Source organism: Myotis nattereri (genome assembly GCF_964212035.1).
Source record: "Myotis nattereri genome assembly, chromosome: 1".
Taxonomy (NCBI): Eukaryota; Metazoa; Chordata; class Mammalia; order Chiroptera; family Vespertilionidae; genus Myotis; species Myotis nattereri.
In genome coordinates this window covers 4,034,591-4,056,517 of record NC_138075.1, presented here as the reverse complement: position 1 = coordinate 4,056,517, position 21,927 = coordinate 4,034,591, and the positions used below count along the sequence as shown (strand labels likewise).

General features: G+C 59.8%; 1 protein-coding gene across 1 annotated transcript in view; it reads left to right on the top strand.

Annotated features, from left to right (window-relative positions):
- The window catches only part of SYNE3 (spectrin repeat containing nuclear envelope family member 3), a gene marked incomplete at its 5' end in the record, with an annotated part of 40,378 nt that overhangs the window by 1,783 nt on the left and 16,668 nt on the right, over positions 1-21,927 (top strand). The window contains 11 exons of the mRNA XM_081110673.1: positions 2,237-2,385; positions 5,042-5,299; positions 6,843-6,875; positions 7,008-7,180; positions 8,574-8,883; positions 12,869-13,030; positions 14,266-14,613; positions 16,187-16,323; positions 17,097-17,271; positions 19,335-19,517; positions 21,499-21,642. Of these exons, the coding sequence (XP_080966799.1) occupies positions 2,237-2,385; positions 5,042-5,299; positions 6,843-6,875; positions 7,008-7,180; positions 8,574-8,883; positions 12,869-13,030; positions 14,266-14,613; positions 16,187-16,323; positions 17,097-17,271; positions 19,335-19,517; positions 21,499-21,642 (2,072 nt within the window). The remainder of the gene's footprint in view (positions 1-2,236; positions 2,386-5,041; positions 5,300-6,842; positions 6,876-7,007; positions 7,181-8,573; positions 8,884-12,868; positions 13,031-14,265; positions 14,614-16,186; positions 16,324-17,096; positions 17,272-19,334; positions 19,518-21,498; positions 21,643-21,927) is intronic.

Genomic DNA, 21,927 nt, shown 5'->3' with positions numbered 1-21,927 from the left:
AAGCCCCACCGCGCCCGCGGACCCTGTGCTCCGTTTGATGTACCTCGGGGTCCCCAAACCTCCAGGCCTCAGGGGCCCGGGCATCCCCCTGGGAGGGTCGTCAAACCCCCTGCCTTTTGGTAACTAGAGCTTCCCATCGCCTGGCTCCCCTCTCCTGGGTCTCGTTTTACACAAATGAAAGTGGAGCTTTTGGAAGCCGATCAAGTCACCCTCTAGACAGGAGATGAAAGCCTCAGGCACCATGTTAGACGGCTTTTCCCAGGAGCATTCACAGCCTGGGTGTGGCTGCGGGGAGCGAATTAAATTGTGAGAAGAAACCCAAGCCTCTGAAAGGAAGCCTGGTTGGGAGGCTGAGCCCTGAAGGGTGGGGGGTGGGTGGTGGGTGGTGGGTGGGCCCTCCCTGGGCACCCGCTCCCCCTCGAGGCAGGCACCCTTCCACACGGTTCGAGGGCAGAGCCCGCCCCGTGCAAGGCCCCAGGGAGGGTGCCCAGAGTCCAGTCCACGCCTGTTGCACAGCCCACTGGTGGCTGCGAAGAAAGGGCCGGCAAACAGCTCAGCCGACGTTAAGAGCGGTTTGTTTGTTAAGCAGTGGCTGCCCGTTCTGGAAGATTCACAGAGTGCCTAAGAGGAAAATAAGGAAACAGAACCTTCCAGCTGTGGCTCCATCCACCACAGACAACTGTCCTTCCCCAAGGGGCCTCCAGACACCGTGCCAGGGAGAGGCTGGGGGCACAGGGGCGGGGCCTCGCCCTCCTGCCCACGCCCCTCACGCAGGCCGGCCCATGAACACGCCAACGGCAAGGCCTCCCAACCTGTCTCTACCGTCTGTATGTGGTGGTGGTTCTCTTTTGCTTGTATTGGCTGTAGAGCTGTGACCACGACATGTGCTGTCTTGTCTCGGTTTGGTGCTGTCATTTGACGCTAAGGATTCTCCATCACAAATTCACCTGCAGCACATACTTCCGCTGGCTGCACAACGTTCCAAAGCCCACGGGTAGAGCGCTTCCCTGCTCACGCCACCCCTGGTATCGGGCGGCTGGATTGTTCTAGTTTTGCTTTGTCTTGTTTTGCCATTTTAACTAATGCTGTGGCCGGTTTCGGGTGCATGAAACTTTATACCAGTTCTGGGCTATTTCAGCGACATTCGCTGAAGGCTTACTCTGAAGGCAAGGCATTATGGGAGACTAGAGATTAAGCTAGACACATGCTTTACCTAAAATGCAGATTTAAAGAATTTTAATCCAAAGTAGCTTGGAGTTCCCATACACAGACAACAAGGACTGGCATTCAGGGGAGTTTTGCCAGCGCTTCTTGGAGGGGTTTAGAGAAAGACTTCACGCACAGCGGCGGGGAGGGTGAGGGAGGGCGGGCAGTGCAGAGAGGGCCTGGTTAGGCCGGACACCTACCAGCAGGCAGGCCTCCCAGGCAGCTGGTGTCAGCGGCGGCCAGGGCAGGTGGTGTGTGGCTCGGCGAGGCCCGGGGCTAACAGGCCATCCCGCCTGGCATGTTACTTTCAGGGGCGAGTGTCAGCGTGGCTGATGCCAAAAGTGGTTTCTGAAATTGAGGCTTTTGATTCATTCAGATCAAGATTCATTATCTGTTGCTGACACCTCAGGCCACTGTGTTTGAGGGTCAGAGGGCGGTCCCCTGTGTCCCCAGGTGGGTGAGCCCCGAGCAGGGAGGCTGAGAGGCCAGAGAGAGTCCCCGCCTCCCGGGCGCCCTGGGCCCGCTGTCGGGCTCCCCGACAGGAGAGCCAGGCCTGTGCGCCGTTCCTGCCTGTCTCCAGGCCTGGGCTCTTTGACAGACATAATCACCCGGACTGTGCCCCCCTGTCTGAGCACAGGGTGGGGTGGACCTGTCCGTAGGCACAGTCTCCCCCACCCTCTCGGCCACCATCCACCTGCCCTGGGCCCCTCATCTGCCTGTCCTGGGCCCCCTATCTGCCTGCCCTGGGCCCCCATCTGCCTGTCCTGGGCCCCCCATCTGCCTGCCCTGGGTCCCCCATCCGCCTGCTCTGGGCCCCCATCCGCCTGCCCTGGGTCCCCCATCCACCTGCCCTGGGCCCCCATCCACCTGCCCTGGGCCCCCATCCAACTGCCCTGGGCCCCCCCACCCACCTGCCCTGGGCCCCCTGTGTCCCACCCACCTGCCTGCCTTGCCCCCCACCCACCTGCCCTGGGCCCCCTGCGTCCCGCCCACCTGCCCCATCTCACCTGGTCCTGCCTCCAGCCCGCAGGTGCCATGACTCAGCAGCCCCAGGAGGGCTTCGAGGGCAGCGTGGAGGACGCCCGGGAGTGGATGAAGACGGTGCAGGAGCGGCTGCAGATCAATGACAACACCCAGGGGCCCCGGGCCGCCCTGGAGGCCCGGCTGCGGGAGACCGAGGTAGGCAGAGGCCTGGCCTCGCCCTGTGGCTGGGTTGGGATCCCTCCAGCTCAGCCCCAGGTTTACGGGGACTGTCACGGGATAGGGGGACTCGCCTGTGTTCCTCAGACTCCGGTGTTCAGTCTCCCGGGGACTGGGGTTTAAGTGCAGGCTCTGATCCCGGAGGGTGGAATTTCTGAGATGCACCAGGGGACCTACTGCTTCCGCTCCTTGGGCCACTTTCAGGATAAGGGTCCAGAGCCCCCCTCTGTCCCTCCTGGCCTGGCAGGGGCACGCACAGCCAGGTGGGTCCCCAGCCCAGCTGGCCCAGCCCTGGCTCCCCTCCTCCCTGTGGCCAGATCTGGGAGGGCCCAGGTTGGCCTTCGGGGCCTGGGGAGGGGCTGTGCCCCATGAGAGTGACTCCTTTGGCTTCTCCAGGGCCTGGTCCCCCTGCCCCCATGCACCAAGCAGGGCTCAGGGCGTATGGTGGTGCAGAGGGGGCGGGGTAAGAGGGTGGCAGCCTGGAATATCAGCCGAGGCCCTCGACCTTCTTCTGTAACAGGGGGGCAGTGGGTTGGAGGTTTGGAAGGTCGGGGACTGAGGGAGAGGAGTTGGCAGCCCAGAGCCCCTTCCCTCCTCAGACGGCAGGCTCCTCGTGATCGGACGATTATTCCCGGGCGCACTGGGAGCGGGGAGCTGAGGCTCATTCAACACCCACTGTGCTCACGGCTGCACTATCCGGGCTCCAGTTTCGTTTCACAAAAGCCCTGTGAGGGTGGTTTTATTGTCTGCACTTTTCAATAGTGAGATGCATTCCTAGACACAGTGACGGGCCCAAATCCGAGGCATTGATCTGGTTGAGGCTTGAATCCAGGGCTGAGTGCGGACACCTGGGCAGGGGAGGTGGGTGAGGCAGGCCCTGTGCTCAGGTTCACAGCGTAACAGGGCACAGGTGTGCACATGGTCCGGGTGGCCACACAAGCACGAATGAGGAACATCCATCCGTAGCAAGGATCTGGTGATGTTATTCTTCTCCTCTACAACCATCCGTGGCTCCCCATTGCCCACCGAAGAAATACCAACGTCACCTGGAAAAGTCACTCACTGTCTGCACAGCCCTATTCTCCAGCCTCACGCTCTGCCCCCACTCCCATCCCCCAAACCCCACCTTCCAAGCACTGCCTCCTCCTGTCGGCAGAGAACCTCCTAAACTGCCTATCACTACACCTTTGTCTGTGCTGCTGCCTCTACTTGGCACACCTTTGGTTTGGGTGCAGGTGTGGGTGTGAAGTGAAACACTCCCTGCCCGCATCTCTCCTGAGCCCCACTCTGCCCCCCGCCCCTGGGGTTCTGCCTGCAGACACCCCCGCCTGGCAGTGCACTCACTGTCTCAGCCTGGTCCCTTTGGAACCTGCACCCTTTGCAGCAGGTCATGACCTGTCTGGTGGTCTGGCCTCAGGGAAGCCAGGGTGGTTCTCAGGAAGAGCCATTGGCGAGGCCAGGGTGAGTGGCCCTGGAGGCCGAGGGAGCGCTTCCATTGGGGGGTGGGGGGGTCAGAACCTGACCTGGAGCCTGGGAGCGGGCCTCGTCCTGGGTGTGCCCAGGGGCTCTCCCCCCAGCTCTCCCACGTGCTCTCCCACGTGCTCTCCCACGGGCTCAGGGGCGCTGATCAGCTATGTGCTTTGACATTTCAAAGCCGACTTTGCAATAAAAAAAACACTCACTCCTGTGGTCTGGTGAAAGCCAGTGGCTGGTGCCTTCTTCGCCTCCGGCTCCAGGACCTCTCCCGGCGTCTAGCGTGTCCCTGGGGCCCTCCACCAGCTCGGTGGTGCCCAGCCCAGGGCCCGCCGGCTGGGTGGCCAGGAGGTGCGCGTCTATCCAGCTCTGAGGTGTGTGGCCGGGAGCGAGTCCCGTGCCCTCCCACGACCTGGTTCTCCATCAGTGAAATGAGAGAACCCCTCGGCCCTCGTGGGCTGAGTTTCCAGGACCCTCATGCAGGTGAGGCGTCTGGGTGGGAGCCCGAGAGGCTGTTGGTCCTGGAAGCAGGACACGGAGGCTGAGAGCCTGAGTCCGGGGCCCAGGCCTGGGTTTGAGTCCCGGCTATGGCGGTGGCACCCTGGGGAGTTTTCTGAGCTGCGGGCTTCGGCGTGCTCCCGGGAAGGGGCGAGATGCTGCCTTGCAGGAGGGGAGGGTCGAGGGGAAGGATGCCTGGCGTGCCTGGCTGGGCGCAGGGCCCGCGGCAGAGTCGCCCACCGAGGCGTTGTTTCTATGGCCCTGGTGCAGGGTGCAGGCACGCGGACCGTCCTGCCACCCGGGACCTCGGGAGCAGCTCCTAGGTCCCCAGCTCATCTCTCCGTCTGCTCCCAGCCTCCTCGCCTGCCCTTGGGCCTGCGCAGCCAGGTGCCTCCCAGCTGGCCCTGGGCCCTCTGGTCAGGGGGTGCCAGCATTTCCTGGGGCCTGGCTTCCCAAAGCCGGACGCTCTGTCCCTAAATGCTCTGTGCGTGCCCTGCTGGCTTCACCTTTGTTCAAGCCCCATCTCAACCGTCTGCCCATCACGGAGGCACCGTGCCAGTGCCACCTGCTCAGGAAGCCCTCTTGGATCCTCTCCCCACTGTGGAGCTCCAACAATACATGGTGTCTCCTGGCCCTTCCACAGCCTCTGTGCTCCTGTCTGCAGACCCCCCAGCCTGCAGGCACCGCCATGTTTGTTCCTCCTGGACTCCAGTGCCCACAGCTGTACCCAGAGCAGTGCCCACAGCTGTACACAGCACAGACCCCACAACTGTACCCAGAGCAGTGCTCACAGCTGTACCCAGAGCAGTGCCCACAGCTGTACACAGCACAGACCCCACAACTGTACCCAGTGCAGTGCCCAGCGCAGTGCCCAGAGCTGTGCCCAGTGCAGGCCCAGAGCTGTGCCCAGTGCAGTGCCCCAGTGAGGTAGACAAAGCAGGGATGGTTATCTCAGGGTGAGAAAGGGCGGCCCAGAGTGGTCGAGAGACCTGCCTGGGATCACACAGCTACCCGTGGGCCTCCTCTTCTACTGCACCCACAGGGAGAGTCAGAGACAGCCAGCCCCCGGGGACATCAGCCTGTGAACGTGACTGCCAGCCCCCTTCATGCACACCAGCTGGGGAGGGCGGGAGCTTTAGGTACATGCAGACTCGAAGGTAAGGAGACGATGATCTCAGTGAGCAGTCAGCCCTGGCGAGTGTGCTGTGAGCCAGGCCAGTGCTGACGCGCTCCCTGTGGCTGTGCTCCCTGGAGCCCTGGGGCAGAGCCGCTATCTCCCAGGTCAAGGCCTGGAGCGGGAGTACCAGGGAGTGGCCTTGGACTTGGACCAAGCTTTAGTTGCCAAAGAACTGGAATGATCACGGTTAATAGTGACAATAGCTAGCACGTTGTCTGTTAGACTTGGTCCTCCGAGTAGCCCAAGCCTGGGTGAGATTACCTGCAGGATGCTCTTGGGGCCGGAGCCCGAGAGGCTGGGAGGGAGGAGGCCCGTCCAATGCAGGTCCGGCCCGAGTCCAGGGGAGGGGGAGCGACTCAGACTGCCTTACCGTTCTGAGGGGGTTTGGCAAGGCCGTGGGTCATCCTGAACCAGACACCCCTCACTGGAGCCCGCTGTTCCCCAGGAACGGGCCTCCCTCAGCATTCCTGCCTGGTCCCTGGTGGGAGCAGCCGAGGGGCGAGGCCTCGGTGCAAATTCAGATGATTCTGGAGCCTTGGCGGGGGTCCTAGGTCAGCCCCGCTCCCCACATAGACCCGAGGAGCACAGTCTCACAGCTTCACACGGTGACACGTACTTTGTCATTTAATTCTGAAAAGAGAATTTGAGAGCTAAGTACTCTGGACGTCCCCATTTTACAGATGGTAACACCAAGTCCGGGGAGATCATGAAACTTGTCTGAGTTCACACAGCAAGGAACGGGCCATGCGAGGAAGGGAGGGAACTCAGGGCATCAGACAGTTTGTCCTTCAGTGCTCACCTGCGAGAGACACTCACCTGTCCAAATTCAAATAGTGGGCCCGGAGCCATGACATATGGCGAACACGAGACCTTTAATGCGGTCTTGCAAGAGCAGTGTCTGGTTGAGCAGGCGCACTCAGAGCCGCCATCACAGGCTGTTTATCTTTGCGGTGTGAGTCCCTCCCCGGTTCCTCATTGGCGGAGCACTGTGGGGTTAACAGTCCCCCCTCCCCCCATGTTGCCTCGGTCTTATTGTCCCTATTGGGTTATTTAAAAATACGAGCTGAGGCCTTTTTTTTTTTTTTTTTTAGTTGTCTCCACCTCCCTCTGTCTAGTCATGGCGGGCAGATCTTCCTGGAAAATGTGCTGCTGGTCATGTACAGAGTTCTTCATTCTTATACCCACTCCCCTCCTCCCGCTGGTCTGTTTGCCCTGGGAAATTCAGTAACCATTTCCGTTACAAGCTGACCGCTTCCTACATAACCCTCGCTCCTGCGCCCACCCTCAGAGCCGCCGCAGGCTGCCCCGGGCCCCGGAGAAGGTGCGGGGGCCACTGTTCGAACCCCAGCACCTCCGGGCTCAGAGTCCAGGCTCCTCCATCACACGCCGGCTGTGGCTCTGCCCGCTCGCACTCTGTCTAACCCCTGGAAACTGGCTTTTGTGCCCACGACAGAAAATATGCCAGCTGGAGCCGGAGGGGCGCGTGAAGGTGGACCTGGTGCTGCAGGCGGCCGAGGCGCTCCTGGCCTGCTGCCCCGAGGACCAGAAGCCCGCGGTCCTGGCGCGGCTAAGGGACATCAAGGCCCAGTGGGAGGAGACGGTTACCTACATGATTCACTGTCACAGGTAGGGCCGCCGGGGACCTGGCCGGGCTTTGTCTGCCGTTGCCCCTGACCCTGCTTGCCCACTGCCACCCTGGCCTGGCGCCCCCGCCCACGGGACATTCCTTCAGTGCCGGGCTCGCTGGGAACGGGGCGTTCTCTTGGGATGTTAGCCAGCCCTGCCTGCCTCGTTCTAATTATATTCAAGCTTAACGATGAGAATAGACAGTGGGAGCCCAGCTTGTTTTGCCAACAATTAATTCTGGTTTGACTTGTCATGTGCCCATCGCCAGCAGAAGGGAATGGCCCCGAATGGGAGAATGGCCCCGGAGGAGGGAGGGAGGCTGTCTCCTGCTAGCCTTTTAGCCCAGCTTCTCGGCCTGTGGGGAGCCAGGCCGGGCGGATGGGGGTTGGACAGAGGGGGGCCTCCCACTCTGGCGGCTACTTGCTGTATGGCCTTGGGAAAGTTACTTGACTTCTCTGAGCCTCAGGCTTCTCATCTAGACAATGGGTATAATCAGATGTTCCTTGAAGGCTGTCAGGAGGATGGAAGGGGGAGGTAGCAAAGCACACAGTAGGCCCTCAGCGAACGGGTGCTCCATCATTTTCGTTTAATATATTTTTTATTGATTTCAGAGAGGAAGGGAGAGGGACAGAGAGAGAGATGAGAGAGAATCATTGATCAGCTGCCTCCTGCAGGCCTCACACTGGGGATCGAGCCCACAACCCGGGCATGTGCCCTGACTGGGAATGAACTGTGACCTCCTGGTTCACAGGTCGACGCTCAGCCCCTGAGCCACGCCGGCCGGGCACCATCTTAAAACCAGGATGCTGAGTGAGCTGGGGGACCTTTCACTTTTGTTTTTCAACCCTTGTCACTTGGAATTCCCAAGTGGCTTGATATGACCGCACAGACAGGGCCACATCCATGTTACAGGTGGGGAAACTGAGGCGAGTGAGGGTGCAGGGTTGTGCAGCAAGTTTATGGCGTCCCTGGAACCCACACGCAGGCCCTCAACTTCTGTCCCCACTGTGGGGTGACAAGCCCATAGATACTGCTGCACCCTGCAAATTATCAGACACACTCCCGGCGGCATTTTGGTGTCCGTTAGTGGGGTTTAGGGCTGGAATTTGGGGTGCTGGTAGCTAAGGCTCCATAAGCCGCATTAGCAAGGCTGCGGGTCTCAGAGCAGATCTGGGACTGAGCCCCCCTGCCCCTTAGCCCCTGGGAGCTTACTCCGCAGACACAGGGTCCGGTCCGGCAGGACTGAACAGAGACCCAGAATCCGAGTGTCCGAGTGTGAGCTGCCCAGGTGGCGCCGAGGCCCCGAGAGGGCGTCCTCCTGTCCCCTCCCACAGCCCCCCGTCCCCGGAGCCAGCTGAGCGGCTGGTCACGGCCCATGTCTCTGCGCCCACAGCCGCATCGAGTGGGTGTGGCTGCACTGGAGCGAGTACCTCCTGGCCCGCGACGAGTTCTACCGCTGGTTCCAGAGGATGACGGTGGCGCTGGCGCCGCCCGTGGAGCTGCAGCTGGGCCTCAAGGAGAAGCAGTGGCAGCTGGGCCAGGCCCAGGTGCTGCTGCACGACGTGGGCCACCAGGCCGTGCTCCTGGACCGGCTGCTGGAGGAGGCGGCCTCCCTGTTCCACAGGATCGGGGACCCCAGCGTGGACGAGGACGCCCAGAAGAGGATGAAGGCCGAGTACGAGGCCGTGAAGGCCAGAGCCCAGGTGGGGGAGCAGTGGGCTGTCTACCCTCCCGCCATTTTCCCATCTCATCTACCCCACCATTTGCTAAGTAACCATCCAGCCACCCATCAACTCCCCACCCACCAGCACCCACCCACCAGCACCCACCCACCAGCATTCATCCATCTCTCCACCTCCCTGTCCGCTCGCCCACTTATGTCCCCACTGCACTGCCAAATCTCCCTTTCACTGTCCCCCCATTCACCACCTCACTCCTCCACGTACCTGCCCAGCCATCTATGCAAGTACCCACCCTCCCATACATCTCTTTTCTCACTGCTCACCACCAACCTAACTAATCTCCTATTCGTCTTGACAACCTCTTACTCCCCCTCCCAGCCAGCTACCTACTCATCAACCTGCCCACCTCTTCACCCACCCGCTCACCCATCCATCTCTCCACTATGACTGCCCACCACTCTTGACCCCTTCACCCAACTACCTACTCAATCACTACCTGTCACCCATCTGCTTATCTACCCACTCACTACCTAACTACCCACCTGCCAATCTTCTGTCTACCCATCCAACTATCCCTCCACCACCCACCCACCCATGGACCCGTTATCTCCCATCCGTACACCCAGTGTCACTCCGTGCTGCATACACAGGTGGTGCTTAATGTGTGTGGTTGACCTACTGACTGATGGTTCATAGACTGACGCTCAACCACTGAGCCACACTGGCTGGGCTGGAGGGAGATTCTTGATGAGGACGCCTGGTCACGGGGTGTGGGGGTGAGCAGGAGCACTGCCCTCAGCGAGGAGAGAGCAGGCTGGTAGCCAGTGGGGTCTTGCGTGTTTATTTCGCTGAGGGGTTTTAGTCGGGCGGCTCCATTTCCTGAAGGGCCAGGGCCATGGCGGCGTCCTCTTCCCCTGCTTCCTGCCTCATAGGGGCGTTCATCCGGCATCTGGGTAGGAATCACATCGTCCGCGCAGCCCGTGCCCAGCTGCGTCCGCGCCGCCCTGGTTGGCTGGTTGGGTTTTGACACCCTGACAACTCTGCCGGCCGCAGGTGGCTTCGCTGTTTGGTCTAACGAGCGAAGGCTGCGCACTCTCCCATCTGTCACCCTGTCATCCTCTCCCCGTGGGGCCCGGCGGCGGCTGGACCATGCTCTCTGCTCGCTCCGCCTGGCACGGAGCTCGCCTGGATGGCTGCCCTGCTTGGCCGCGGTCCTGTCCGGGGCCTCTCCCCGAGGCTTTATTTACTCTGTCCCAGGTGCCAGCACCTCATCACACACACACACACACACACACACACACACACACACTCACACACTCGCACGCATGCACGCACGCCAGCCAGCCGCACGCTCATTGGAGAAGTTGCCTCATTACAGCATCCGTAACCGTCAGAGCCGACCCGCACTGACCCCTGCGCATTCTTCCCGAGCCGCTTTGTCTCATAAACGAGCCTTTCCCGCGGGAGGAGGAAGCCTGGACGGAGGCAGATGGCCCGTGAAGGGGCAGCCGCAGGGCAGCGCGAAGGACGGCTGTCGCTAGTCCCCTTTGGGGTTTGAGCAGCGTGTTCCCGTCTGCGCGTGAGCTTCCGTTAGAGGGGTCTCAGCTCTCCGCTGAAGGCGTGGCCCTGTGCCTCGGTTTCCCTGTCTCTAAAATGGGGGCATTTTCTCCTCGCAGTGGTGGTAGCGAAGGTGTGAAGGAATTGATCGGTGTTTCTGCATTTACAAGCAGCCTCTCAAGCCGTATGCAACAGCAGGAAAGCGTTTGAGTCTGTCTGTCCACACTTCCCAGCTGAGAACGTCTGACTTTGATCCGTACCTGCTGCTGGGCACGGCTGGCCCCCTGGCCAAGAGCTCAGCTTGGCAAACCCCGGCCCTCGGGCCGGTTCCAGCCCACCTCTTGATTTTGCCTGGCCTGTAAGCGAAAAGTGGTTTTTACATTTTTTAAAATATATTTTATTGATTTTTTACAGAGAGGAAGGGAGAGGGATAGAGTTAGAAACATCGATGAGAGAGAAACATCGATCAGCTGCCTCCTGCACACCCCCTACTGGGGATGTGCCCACAACCCAGGTACATGCCCTTGACCGGAATCGAACCTGGGACCTTTCATGGGACCTTTCAGTCCGCAGGCCGACACTCTATCCACTGAGCCAAACTGGTTAGGGCAGTTTTTACATTTTTGAATGATTGCAGGGAAAATAAAAACCAGAATATTCCATGACATGTATAAATATGAAGTAAACATTTTGGTTTTACCAGAAGACACCCCACCTTGGTGTGGTGCCTGGGGCTGCTCTGAGCTGCTAGGGCAGGAGCAGCGCCTGGGAGGTGGAGTAGCTGCAACAGAAACCACGGGGTGGTGAAGCAAACCGTCTGCCGTTGGCCAACCCCTGGTCTAGAGCTGTGACGGGGAGCCCGACACGGGCCCTGTGAGTCCTGGCTCCAAGGCCCTGCGGGAGCCGGGTGGCCTCGCAGCTGGACATTGGCGTGACGGCGGGTTTGGTGGTTGTGGTGAAGCTTATGCTTGCCCAGGCCGGTCGGCGCTCAGGTGCTTTTACCTGCTTATGAAATGGAAACCCCCTCGCTCCCCCGTGGAAAACCCCGCTGCAGGCACGCCCCCTGCACTCTTCCTGCCGCTCGGGAAGCATTCATATGGCTGCCCTGAGCTGCCCCGGGGCTAACCCACGAGGGCCGCCTGTCTGTGGGGGCCTCGGTCCCCCAGCAGGAGCCACAGCAGGGAAGGCTGTTCACTGAGCCTGGGCAGTGGGCGATTCTTCAGAGAAGGGGGGCTGCAGGGTAGCCCCGCAGAGCAGGCCAGCAGTGCTCTGTCATTTCACGCTCGCGGCTGCCGGTGCTGCTCGCGGGAGCTGCGGCTCTGACGTTCAGTCCATGGCACCCAGTGAGGCAGGTACTGTTAACACACCACACCGATGGGGAGGCCCGAGGCGGGCCAGGGTTCCAGTTGCAGGCAGTGGGCTCTCCAGCCCAGGGTGGGGACCGCGTCGGCCCTTGACCTCCAGGCTGTGGCACTTGGACCTGAGCCTGGGGGCAGGAGGGAGCCAGGAAGGGGTTTAAAGAGATGGTGCCGTGATCAGGGGTGTGTTTTGGAAAAACCGAGTCCCTAGGCGCACAGTAGGTCTTCTGTCAGGAACACGGTTATTTTCCCGAAGGTCAGTCCCCCTCAGACGACCGTCTTGTCCCCCGTGTGGGCTGAACGTCAGTGGGACTATCAGAAGGTAGAGCTGCCCTCCCCGCCCTCGGGAGGAAACGGGGCACACGCCATCGTCACGGCCGGAAACCCCAGGACCAGCCTTACCGCCTGGGCTTGCCCCTCGGTGCTTCCCGGCAGGCGATGACCTGGGACAGCCTTTCACCTCTCTGGGCCTCCGTTCCCTGTCGGTCGGACTGGGTTAGCAGTACTGCTGGGATGGGTGGCTGGGAGGGTTCGGGGAGCTGATACTGTCCGTGCTGTTCCTGGAGCAGCTCTGGCGCCGCGGGGACGCTCGGGTGAGTGTCTGGGGCAGCAGTTGCTGTTACCAGGCCCCCGACTGACTGCTGTTCCCGGGACAGGCCCAGCCCCGAATGCTTGGGTCTAAGAAGATGAGAAAAAGAGCCTGGCCGGTGTGGCTCAGTGGTTGAGTGTTGACCTATGAACCAGGAGGTCACGGTTAGATCCCCAGTCAGGGCACATGTCCGGGTTGTGAGCTCGATCCCCAGTGGGGGGTGTGCAGAAGGGAGCCGATCAATGATACTCTCTCATCATTTATGTTTCTCTCTCTCTCTCCCTCTCCCTTCCTCTCTGAGATCAATAAAAATATATTTTAAAAAAGATAGAGAAGGGTGTCTGGGACTTCTTTATTTCCAGCAAAAGGGCTGACATATCCCAGAATCCCAGACCCTCTACATGCACGCGCACACACACGCACGCACACGCACATGCACACACACGCAGGCCCAAGGCCAGGCGGCCAGGCTTCCCTCATGGCGGTCCTCTCCCCTCCCCAGGACCGAGTGGACCTGCTGGAGCAGGTGACCCAGGAGCACAAGCGCTTCCAGGCGGACATGGACGAGCTGCAGCTGTGGCTGCAGGCGGTGGTGGCGAAGGTGAACGGCTGCGTGGGGCGGAGCTGCTCGCTGCCCGCCGGCCGCCGGCTCTCGGCGCTGCAGGTAACCGGGCTGTGTCCACCGAGGGCTGCTGGGGAGCCCACACAGGTTCGCGTTTATGTCACAGGGAGCCGGGGCCAAGGGGGGTGCAGACCTCCACGCCCACAGGTCCCATGCGAGGAGAAGCGTGGAATCTGGTGGCGGATGTTTGGGGCCTCGGCCGCCTCATGGAAACTCCTGAGCGAGCAGAGCATTTGGAAGCCCAGGGCCACGGCAGCATGATCTAGACCAGGGGTCTCGCACGGGGCCTGTCAGGGTAGCCCAGAAGGACACAACTCAGATCCGTGTCAGTAGGGCATTGAATAAATGTAATATCATATATATATACTAGAGGCCCAGCGCACAAAATTCATGTGTGGGTATGGTCCTAGGCCTGGCCTGTGATCAGGGCCATCTTCCCCGGCAGCTGGCCCCACCCCCCACCGCCTACTCTCCCCCCGCCCCCTGCCCCCAGTTCCCTGTTTGCCATTGGGCGATTGGAGCCTACTGGCCAGGGGAGGGACCAAGAGGTGGTCAGTGAGCCTCATAGTGACTGGTTGAGCAGTCGTTCTGGTTATCCTGTCAATTTGCATATTACTCTTTATATTTATATGGAGGAATATTACAATTAGAAGGCATGAAGTACTGAAATGCAGCATGGAAGAATCTGAAAAAGCATTATGCTGAGTGAAAGAAGCCAGTTCCAATAGATAACGTCTCCTATGATTTCAAATAAGTTCTAGAATCTCCCAGGATGTTGGAGATGCTGTATGTCTTGATAACAAGGTGGACTACATGAGCATGTATATTTCTCAAAACTCTGAACAGTGACACCTAAGGCCTGTAGACTTCATTTTAAAGGCAATTGCAAATAAGATAGATTTAAAGGTGTTTGTAGAACAAGTTTTTAAAAATTAAAAGCCAATGACCATTTATTTTAAAAAGAAACTTGATTGCAACCACATGGGGTCGTGGGGTTCTGCCTGGCCCCACGCGGCTGCGGCCAAAGGCTCTGCTGAACCGGCTCTGCCTGTTAGACAGCAGACTAGCCAATGTCCGGGGTGTTAAAGACGGGGCCCCCCGAGATGAAGTGCTCCTGGGCTTTGACGTGACTGGGAAGGAGGTGGGTGGGGAGTGGCAGCCTCACGGTGTGCGTCAGGGCCACTGAGGCCGACAGTCCCCCGTGGACCGGTGCCGCGGCTCTCACCGGGCTCTGGGCCTCAGTGGCTTTCTCTCCTCTCGCGCCCCCCGCCCCCCAGGACATCGCCAAGGACGTCCCCAGGGGCGAGGAGTCTCTGAGGCGGCTGGAGGCGCAGGCGGAGGGGGTCATCCGGAACACCTCTCCTCTGGGTGCCGAGAAGATCACCCGGGAACTGGAGGAGATGCGGAGAGTCCTGGAGAAGCTCCGCGGCCTCCATGAGGAGGAGGAGGGACGGCTGCACAGGCTGCTCGCGTCCACGGGCGCCTTTGAGCAGCAGAGGGAGGAGCTGGAGGCCGAGCTGGGAGAGTTCCGGAAGGGCCTGCGGCGGCTGGCGGAGGAGGGCCTGCAGCCCGCGGCGAAGGCGGGCACCGAGGACGAGCTGGTGGCCCGCTGGAGACTCTACTCGGTAAGCCACGGTCCAGGCGGCTTGGGTGTCGCCCCTTGGAGCTCACCCTCGCGGTGGGAGGATCACGGTGAGCCCTAAACACACTCCGCTTCTCCTGGATCTTGGGGTGTTACCCCACGTTGGGTGTTTGCACCCATTTGCCAGGAGAGTAGACTGAGGCCTGGAGGGATTTTTTTGTCCCCACCACCCTAGGGTCCCCTGATGAGTCCGCGGGTAACTGAGAGCAGAGGCGCATTGTCTCCGGCCCGCAGGCCCTGCCTGGAGGTGGATGTGGGTGGGCCTCCTGAGCGCGGAGCAGAGCGTTAGGTCGGAGAGAAAGCTCCGAGTTAGAGATGGTGACCAACCCACAGGGGGTCTGGGAGACCAGCAGACATGCCCACCCTGGGGAGGGTGGGCGTGGCTTCCAACTTAGACGTGATGTCCAATCAGAGCCCCCCCCCCCCACACCCCCATGCACAGGAGGCCTGACTTGTGGACAGAGAGATTTTTAAAATAAAGGTAAACACCTCCCCATTCCTGTCGTTAATATTGACTCAACGGGTTCGCTCAGCGTCAGTTCCGTTCGGGGAACTGTCTGAAAGCAGCCCGCCCGCTCAGGCCCCGCCCACTCCCCACTGTCCTGTGTTCTCTCCCCCTAATGCTCGCCCGTAGGCGGAACTCTGCTCCTGGGGGTAGGCACGAGGCACACGTCCTCCAGGGCCCACTCCGCCTCCTCTAAGCCCCGTGCCACTGCGATGGCCAACTGCGTGCACAGGGAGTTGTCTCCCGTTAGCGCTGGCCGCCTGGCCCCAGGTGGAGGGGTGGCCAGTGGTTAGGGGCGAGGGCCTTGGGATCACACTGCTGGGTTCAAGCCCTGGTTCCTCTCCTTGCCAATGAGATGCCCTCAGAAGAATGACTTTCATCTCAAAGGCGGAACTGGGGTGGTGGTAGCAGCCCTCCCCCACGGTTCCTTACGCACTCCAGAAAACAAGAAGTGCTTAGAGCCCTGGCCGGTGTGTCTCAGTGGATAGAGCACCAGCCTGGGGAATGAAGGGTCCCGGGTTCGATTCCGGTCAAGGGCACGTACCTCGGTTGCAGGCTCCTCCCTGGCCCGGGCCCTGGTCAGGGCTCATGCAGGAGGCAACCACTCAATGTGTTTCTCTCACATCGATGCTTCTCTCTGTCTTTCCCTCTCTCTTCCACTCTCCCTTAAAAAAAAATCAATGGAAAAATATCCTCGGGTGAGGATTAACAAAAAAATAAAACTCTTAGATGAGGTTCCTTGCATATAAAATGGAGACACGGAGACTTGCCCTCCAGAATCCGTGAGAGGCTCGAGTGAATGAGGCGCCCAGAGCACGCAGCACGGCGCCAGTGTTCCGAGGGATTGGCACCTGTGCCGTTAGGTGCTGGCGTTTGTGACAACGCTGGGGGCGGTGACATCATGAGAGACCAGCTTGGCGAGAGGCGCGGTGGGGAGGTGGGGGAGCAGTTTCCCCGGGGCCCACTCCCACCAGCCATGCTCACCTCCCTGAGCACACACCCTGTCCTGTCCTGGAACTCACCACCCCCTTGGGGGACGTTTGTGCCACAGGCGACACGGGCGGCGCTGGCCACAGAGGAGCCCCGGGTGGACCGGCTGCAGGCCCAGCTGAGGGAGCTCATCGCCTTCCCCCACGACCTGCAGCAGCTCCCCGACAGCGTCGTCGAGGCCATCCAGGAGTTCCAGAGGTGTGGGGGCTGTGGGGGCCGGGGGCGGGACTCGGGGCCCAGGGGCGGGACTCGGGGCCCTCTCTCCCCATCTGAGGCCGCCTCCAGGAGGCAGGCTGCTTTCTCTTGCAACTTGGTAACATGCGTATTTCCCGCACCTCTCAGCGCCGGGCCGTCCAGGGTGTAAGCCTGCTCTGTTTGGTCATGGTCCCTTTTTGTTAAATAAATATATTTTATTGATTTCAGAGAGGAAGGGAGAGGGAGAGAGAGAAACATCAATAATGACAGAGAATCATTGATCGGCTGCCTCCTGCACACCCCCTACTGGGGATGGAGCCCGCAACTCGGGCCTGTGCCCTGACCAGGAATCAAGGCGGGACCTCCCGGTTCATAGGTGGACACTCAACCACTGAGCCAGGCCGGTCACTATACTAAAATGTAGTATTTTACATTTCACTCCCAAAAAGAGGCCGGCGCTGGCTTCCTCCGTGCGAAGTGGCTCGTTCCCCGCTTCCATCCCGTCTCCCTGTGCAGTTACACTGGCGCTGGGGCCACCGGGCAGTGGCCGAGGGGAGGGCTGCAAGCCTGTGCCAGGGCTGCCTTGTTTCGAGGGCACTGTTATCCAGCGGGCGAGGCCTCTGCGGTGCAGACGCCCCAGCAGCCAGTGCCATAGGAGAGGGACCGCCCGGGAGCAGTCCGGGAGCAAAGCAGGCCGGGCTCCCTGGGGTCGGGGCAGAGCGCACTCCTGGACTGACCGTCTCTCTCCTGGCTTCTCCCCTCCTCGGCCCTCGCAGCATGAAAGGGCAGAGCGCCCGGCTGCGCAATGCCGCGGGCGTGGAGCTGTGGCGGCGTTTCCAGCGGCCTCTGCAGGATCTGCAGCTGTGGCGGGAGCTGGCCCAGCGGCTCCTGGACGTCACGGCCAGCCTGCCTGACCTGCCCTCCATCCACACCTTCCTGCCGCAGATCGAGGTAAGAGGAGGGCTGGCCATGAAGCCGGCGGCCACCAGCCAAGCGCGGCACCTGTCACCCTCGCAGGGCGGGCGTGTTCCCAGGCCCTCTGACATCTGGGTGGAGCTCACTGCCCTGGGTCTGGCACAGGAGTCCCGTGTGCCCAGGACATACCAACACGGGAGACAAAGGTCCTGTTCAGAGGCAGATCTGGTGCCTGGGTGACCCCCTTTACCCGCTACCTCCGCCCAGACCCCCCTCCCAGGAAGGCCACAGTCTGAGGTGGGGGAGGGTTGGACTTCTCCAAACCTTTGGGGGCGGACACAATTCAACCCAGGGCCGCCGGTTAAATGCTGCAGCTGAGAAGGGCTGACTTTCCTTGTGTGTCCGCAGTGGGTCCTGCACGCTAAGGGCTCCATAGGCATCGTCTCGTTTAGGCCTCATGACAACCCCACGAGCTGGGGTGTGAGCACCCCTACTTTACAGATGAGGAGACTGAGGCTCAGAACTGCCCAAGGCCTCCCAGCTAGGATATAGTCCAATTCATGGTCATAGCTCCCCAGCCTGCATGCTGAACCCTGTGCTGTTATGTCTGCGTTTGGTGAAAAGGGGGTGCAGGTAACCCCTACCTCCTGAGGCCTGACCTCTGGGTGGTCGATCACAAAGTGCATGCCCTCATCCGCAGGATATGCACGCGTGTTTATGCTGCTCTTCCTCCAGAGACTCCCGTGGCCCTTCCAGGGAGGTTATGAGTACTACCTCCTCTGAGGAGCCTTCCAGGATGTCCCTACCCAGGAAATCCACTTCTGCCCTGAACACCCACTCAGTTGAAACTTTAGGAAAACACTCACTGTCAGCCTGGCTTGCAATTACCTGCCTGGGTTGGGCTTTGTTCTCCCTGTCCCAGCCCTGTGCCTCGCTCAGTGTCTCAGTAACATCATCAGGTAAAAATGAAAGGACGCTGGCCTGCTGACAACAAGGCCCCTGGCCTCTAGGACTCTGGGCCTTACCCCAAACAACTGGCTAGTCAGCAGGAGCCTGAGGCTTGGCAAGGGCTTAGGGCAGGAAGAGTGAGTGTAGCTGGGAATGTGGTCAGGGCAGGCTTCCTGGAGGAGGCGCTCGGGCAGAGGTCAGGCTGTGTGGGAGCAGCTGCCCATTACAAGGAGGCCTCTGAGTCCCATTAGGTCCTCTCTGCCTGGTGAGTTCCTATGTATCAGGACTCCATTCAGGTGCCACCTCCTCTGGGGAGCCGTCCTGAATTCCCCCTGGTTGTGCTCCCATAGGCCCTTAGCCCCCTAAGAATGTCCTCCAGACCACCTGGGGGTGGCCCAGGTGTTGGTGAAGGAATCACTGGGTAGAGGATCAGACTGGTTTGTTTGGGTTTGGCTGCAGTGAGGACAGTGGCAGTGGGAATGGAGAGACAGATTTCCAAAACATGCAGGTCGGGTGACAGCTTACTCTATGTTACAAACTACAGGTCTTGTGCATGAAATTTGTGCACTGGGGGCGGGGTTCCCTCAGCCCAGCCTGTGCCCTCTCACAGTCCAGGAGCCCCGCGATGGATTGCCCTAAAGAGGTAGGCCCTGCCCACCTGGCTGGGGCTCTGTGCTGGGCCTCCCTCTTTGGGGCAATCATGGAGCCCCCCAATTGATCGATCGCCCTCCTGGCTGATGGCCTGGGCCTCCCTCTGCAGGGCAATCATAGGGTGATGGCCAGGCCCCCAACCAGTCGCATCGCACCTGCCTTGGCTGGCCTGGCGCCGGTGGGTGTCATAGTGAAGTCGTCCAGATGGACGTTCCACTGTTCGGCATTGGGTTGATCTGCTTATTACGCTTTTATTATTATAGATACTTGCTGAGCATCTGCTGATGAGGGTGCTCAGCTTTGATAAGATGGGTGTGTGGGGTGAGAGGAACCCAGTTGACCCTGAAATTCAGGCCTCCCTCGCGCATTCCTGCCGGCCTGTTTCTTCGGTTTGCTGCTGCCTCAGAGCCCGGGCGGTCGCAGCAAACAGGTGCGCTCCGGCGCGGGTGCCCGGCTCCGCTGCCCGTCCTGCCCGTGGCTGACACAGCCTGTCTCTGCAGGCGGCCCTGGCCGAGAGCTCCCGCCTGAAGCAGCAGCTGACCATGCTGCCGCTGAAGACAGACCTGCTGGGCAGCATCTTCGGCCAGGACAGAGCCACGGCCCTCCTGGAGCAGGTGACGAGCTCCGTGCGGGACAGGGACCTGCTCCACAACAGCCTCCTGCAGAGGAAAAGCAAGCTGCAGGTGAGCGCTGAGGACGGCCACCCTTCCCGGCAGGCAGCCGCATTCGGACCTGAGCCCAGCACGTGCACTGTGCGCCCCACGCACATCCCTTTGCCCCAACCTAGGGCTCCTCGTCTATCCACTGTGGGGGATGATTGTGTGGTTGTTCTGACTGGTCTCTGGCTGCCTCTCTGCCCCTGATCCTGCCCTCCGGTCCCCTCGCTGCACTGCAGTCACTGAGCTGCCTTCCGCAGGGACTGGGGTGTCCAATGAGAAAATGCAGGAAAAAATGTGAGCTTTTGACACCTGGTGAACTGGAAGCTGTTCTTATTAGGGACACGTTTCCAAATGACTGCACTGAATCACAGATGCAATGTGGCACGCTGCAGACAGGTTATTCTCTCTGCACATGTTTGCTGAGCCGATGATGGTGATGATGGTGATGATGGTGATGATGGTGATGGTGATGGTGATGGTGATGGTGATGATGGTGATGATGGTGATGATGGTGATGGTGATGATGGTGATGGTGGTGATGATGGTGATGATGGTGGTGGTGATGGTGGTGGTGATGGTGATGGTGATAGTGATGGTGATGATGGTGATGATGGTGGTGGTGATGGTGATGATGGTGATGATGGTGATGGTGATGATGATGGTGATGATGGTGATGGTGATGGTGATGATGGTGATGATGGTGATGGTGATGATGATGGTGATGATGGTGATGGTGATGATGGTGATGATGGTGATGGTGATGATGGGGATGATGGTGATGATGGTGGTGATGATGGTGGTGGTGGTGGTGATGGTGATGGTGATGGTGATGATGGTGATGGTGGTGATGATGGTGATGATGGTGGTGGTGATGGTGGTGGTGATGGTGATGGTGATGATAGTGATGGTGATGATGGTGGTGGTGATGGTGATGATGGTGATGATGGTGATGGTGATGATGGTGATGGTGATGATGGTGATGGTGATGATGGTGATGATGGTGATGGTGATGATGGTGATGATGGTGATGATGGTGATGGTGATGATGGTGATGATGGTGATGGTGATGATAGTGATGATGGTGATGATGGTGATGATGGTGATGATGGTGATGGTGATGATGGTGATGATGGTGATGGTGATGGTGATGATGGTGATGATGGTGATGATGGTGATGATGATGGTGATGATGGTGATGGTGATGATGGTGGTGGTGATGGTGGTGGTGATGGTGATGGTGATGATAGTGATGGTGATGATGGTGGTGGTGGTGGTGATGATGGTGATGATGGTGATGATGGTGATGGTGATGATGGTGATGATGGTGATGATGGTGGTGATGATGATGGTGGTGGTGGTGATGGTGATGATGGTGATGGTGGTGATGATGGTGATGATGGTGGTGGTGATGGTGGTGGTGATGGTGATGGTGATGATAGTGATGGTGGTGATGATGGTGATGGTGATGATGGTGATGGTGATGGTGGTGATGATGTTGGTGATAAAGGTGATAATGGTGGTAATGATGATGGTGATGATGGTGATGGTGAGATGGTGGTGATAACTGTGGTCTGTGAGGCACTGACAGGGCCGGGCACATGCTGAGAAGTGCACATCTGTGATCTCACTGACCCCAGTAACGAACATTCTAGGGTTTGCAAGGCAGACGCTCTCTGCTGCAGCTCTCAACTCTGCCACTGCGGCAAGAGAGCAGCTGCAAAGGAGTGGGCATGGCTGTGCCCCAATAAAACTTTATTAACAAGCAGACCTGTGGGGGGACTAGGGGTGTGGGTAGAGATGTAGTCTGCCGACCTCTGTGCAGTGGGCCGGAGCTGTATGTGAGGGCGCTATGGTGACCCTGGGGAGGGGCGCTCAGCCCCCTCAAGAGCTCTGGGAAGGCTTCCTGGAGGCGGCGCCGCCTGAGTGAGCGTGAGCGGCCCCGGAGAAAGCAGCTGGGCTGGGAGGAAAGTGCCTCACTTGTGTGCTGCCCGTTCTGTGTCCCCAGAGCCTGCTTGCTCAGCACAAAGACTTCGGGGCTGCCATCGAGCCCCTGCAGAGGACGCTCTCGGACCTCCAGACCAGGGCCCGAGCCGAGAATGGGTTTCAGCGGGACCTTCCTGGGAAACAGGCCCAGCTTTCAAGGCTGCAGGTGAGGGGTCTGCGGGGCTTGGGTCGCCTCTTCAGGTGCTCCGCGCACCAGGAGGCAGCCCCTCCTTAGAAACCGGCCAAGCAGCGCCGGCCCCAGCCGCACAGTAGACCCTCGCTGCGCCCTGACCTTTCACCTCGGCTGATTTCCTGGGGGTTCCTGGCCTCGCAGGGCCCTCAGCGCCTCCAGAATGCTGACTCTCCAGCTTCCAAGACGATAAGCTGCCTTTCTGCTTACTCCGCGGTTCCAGAGTCCCACACTGGCCGTGTTTTTAAAGTTGCTTTGCTG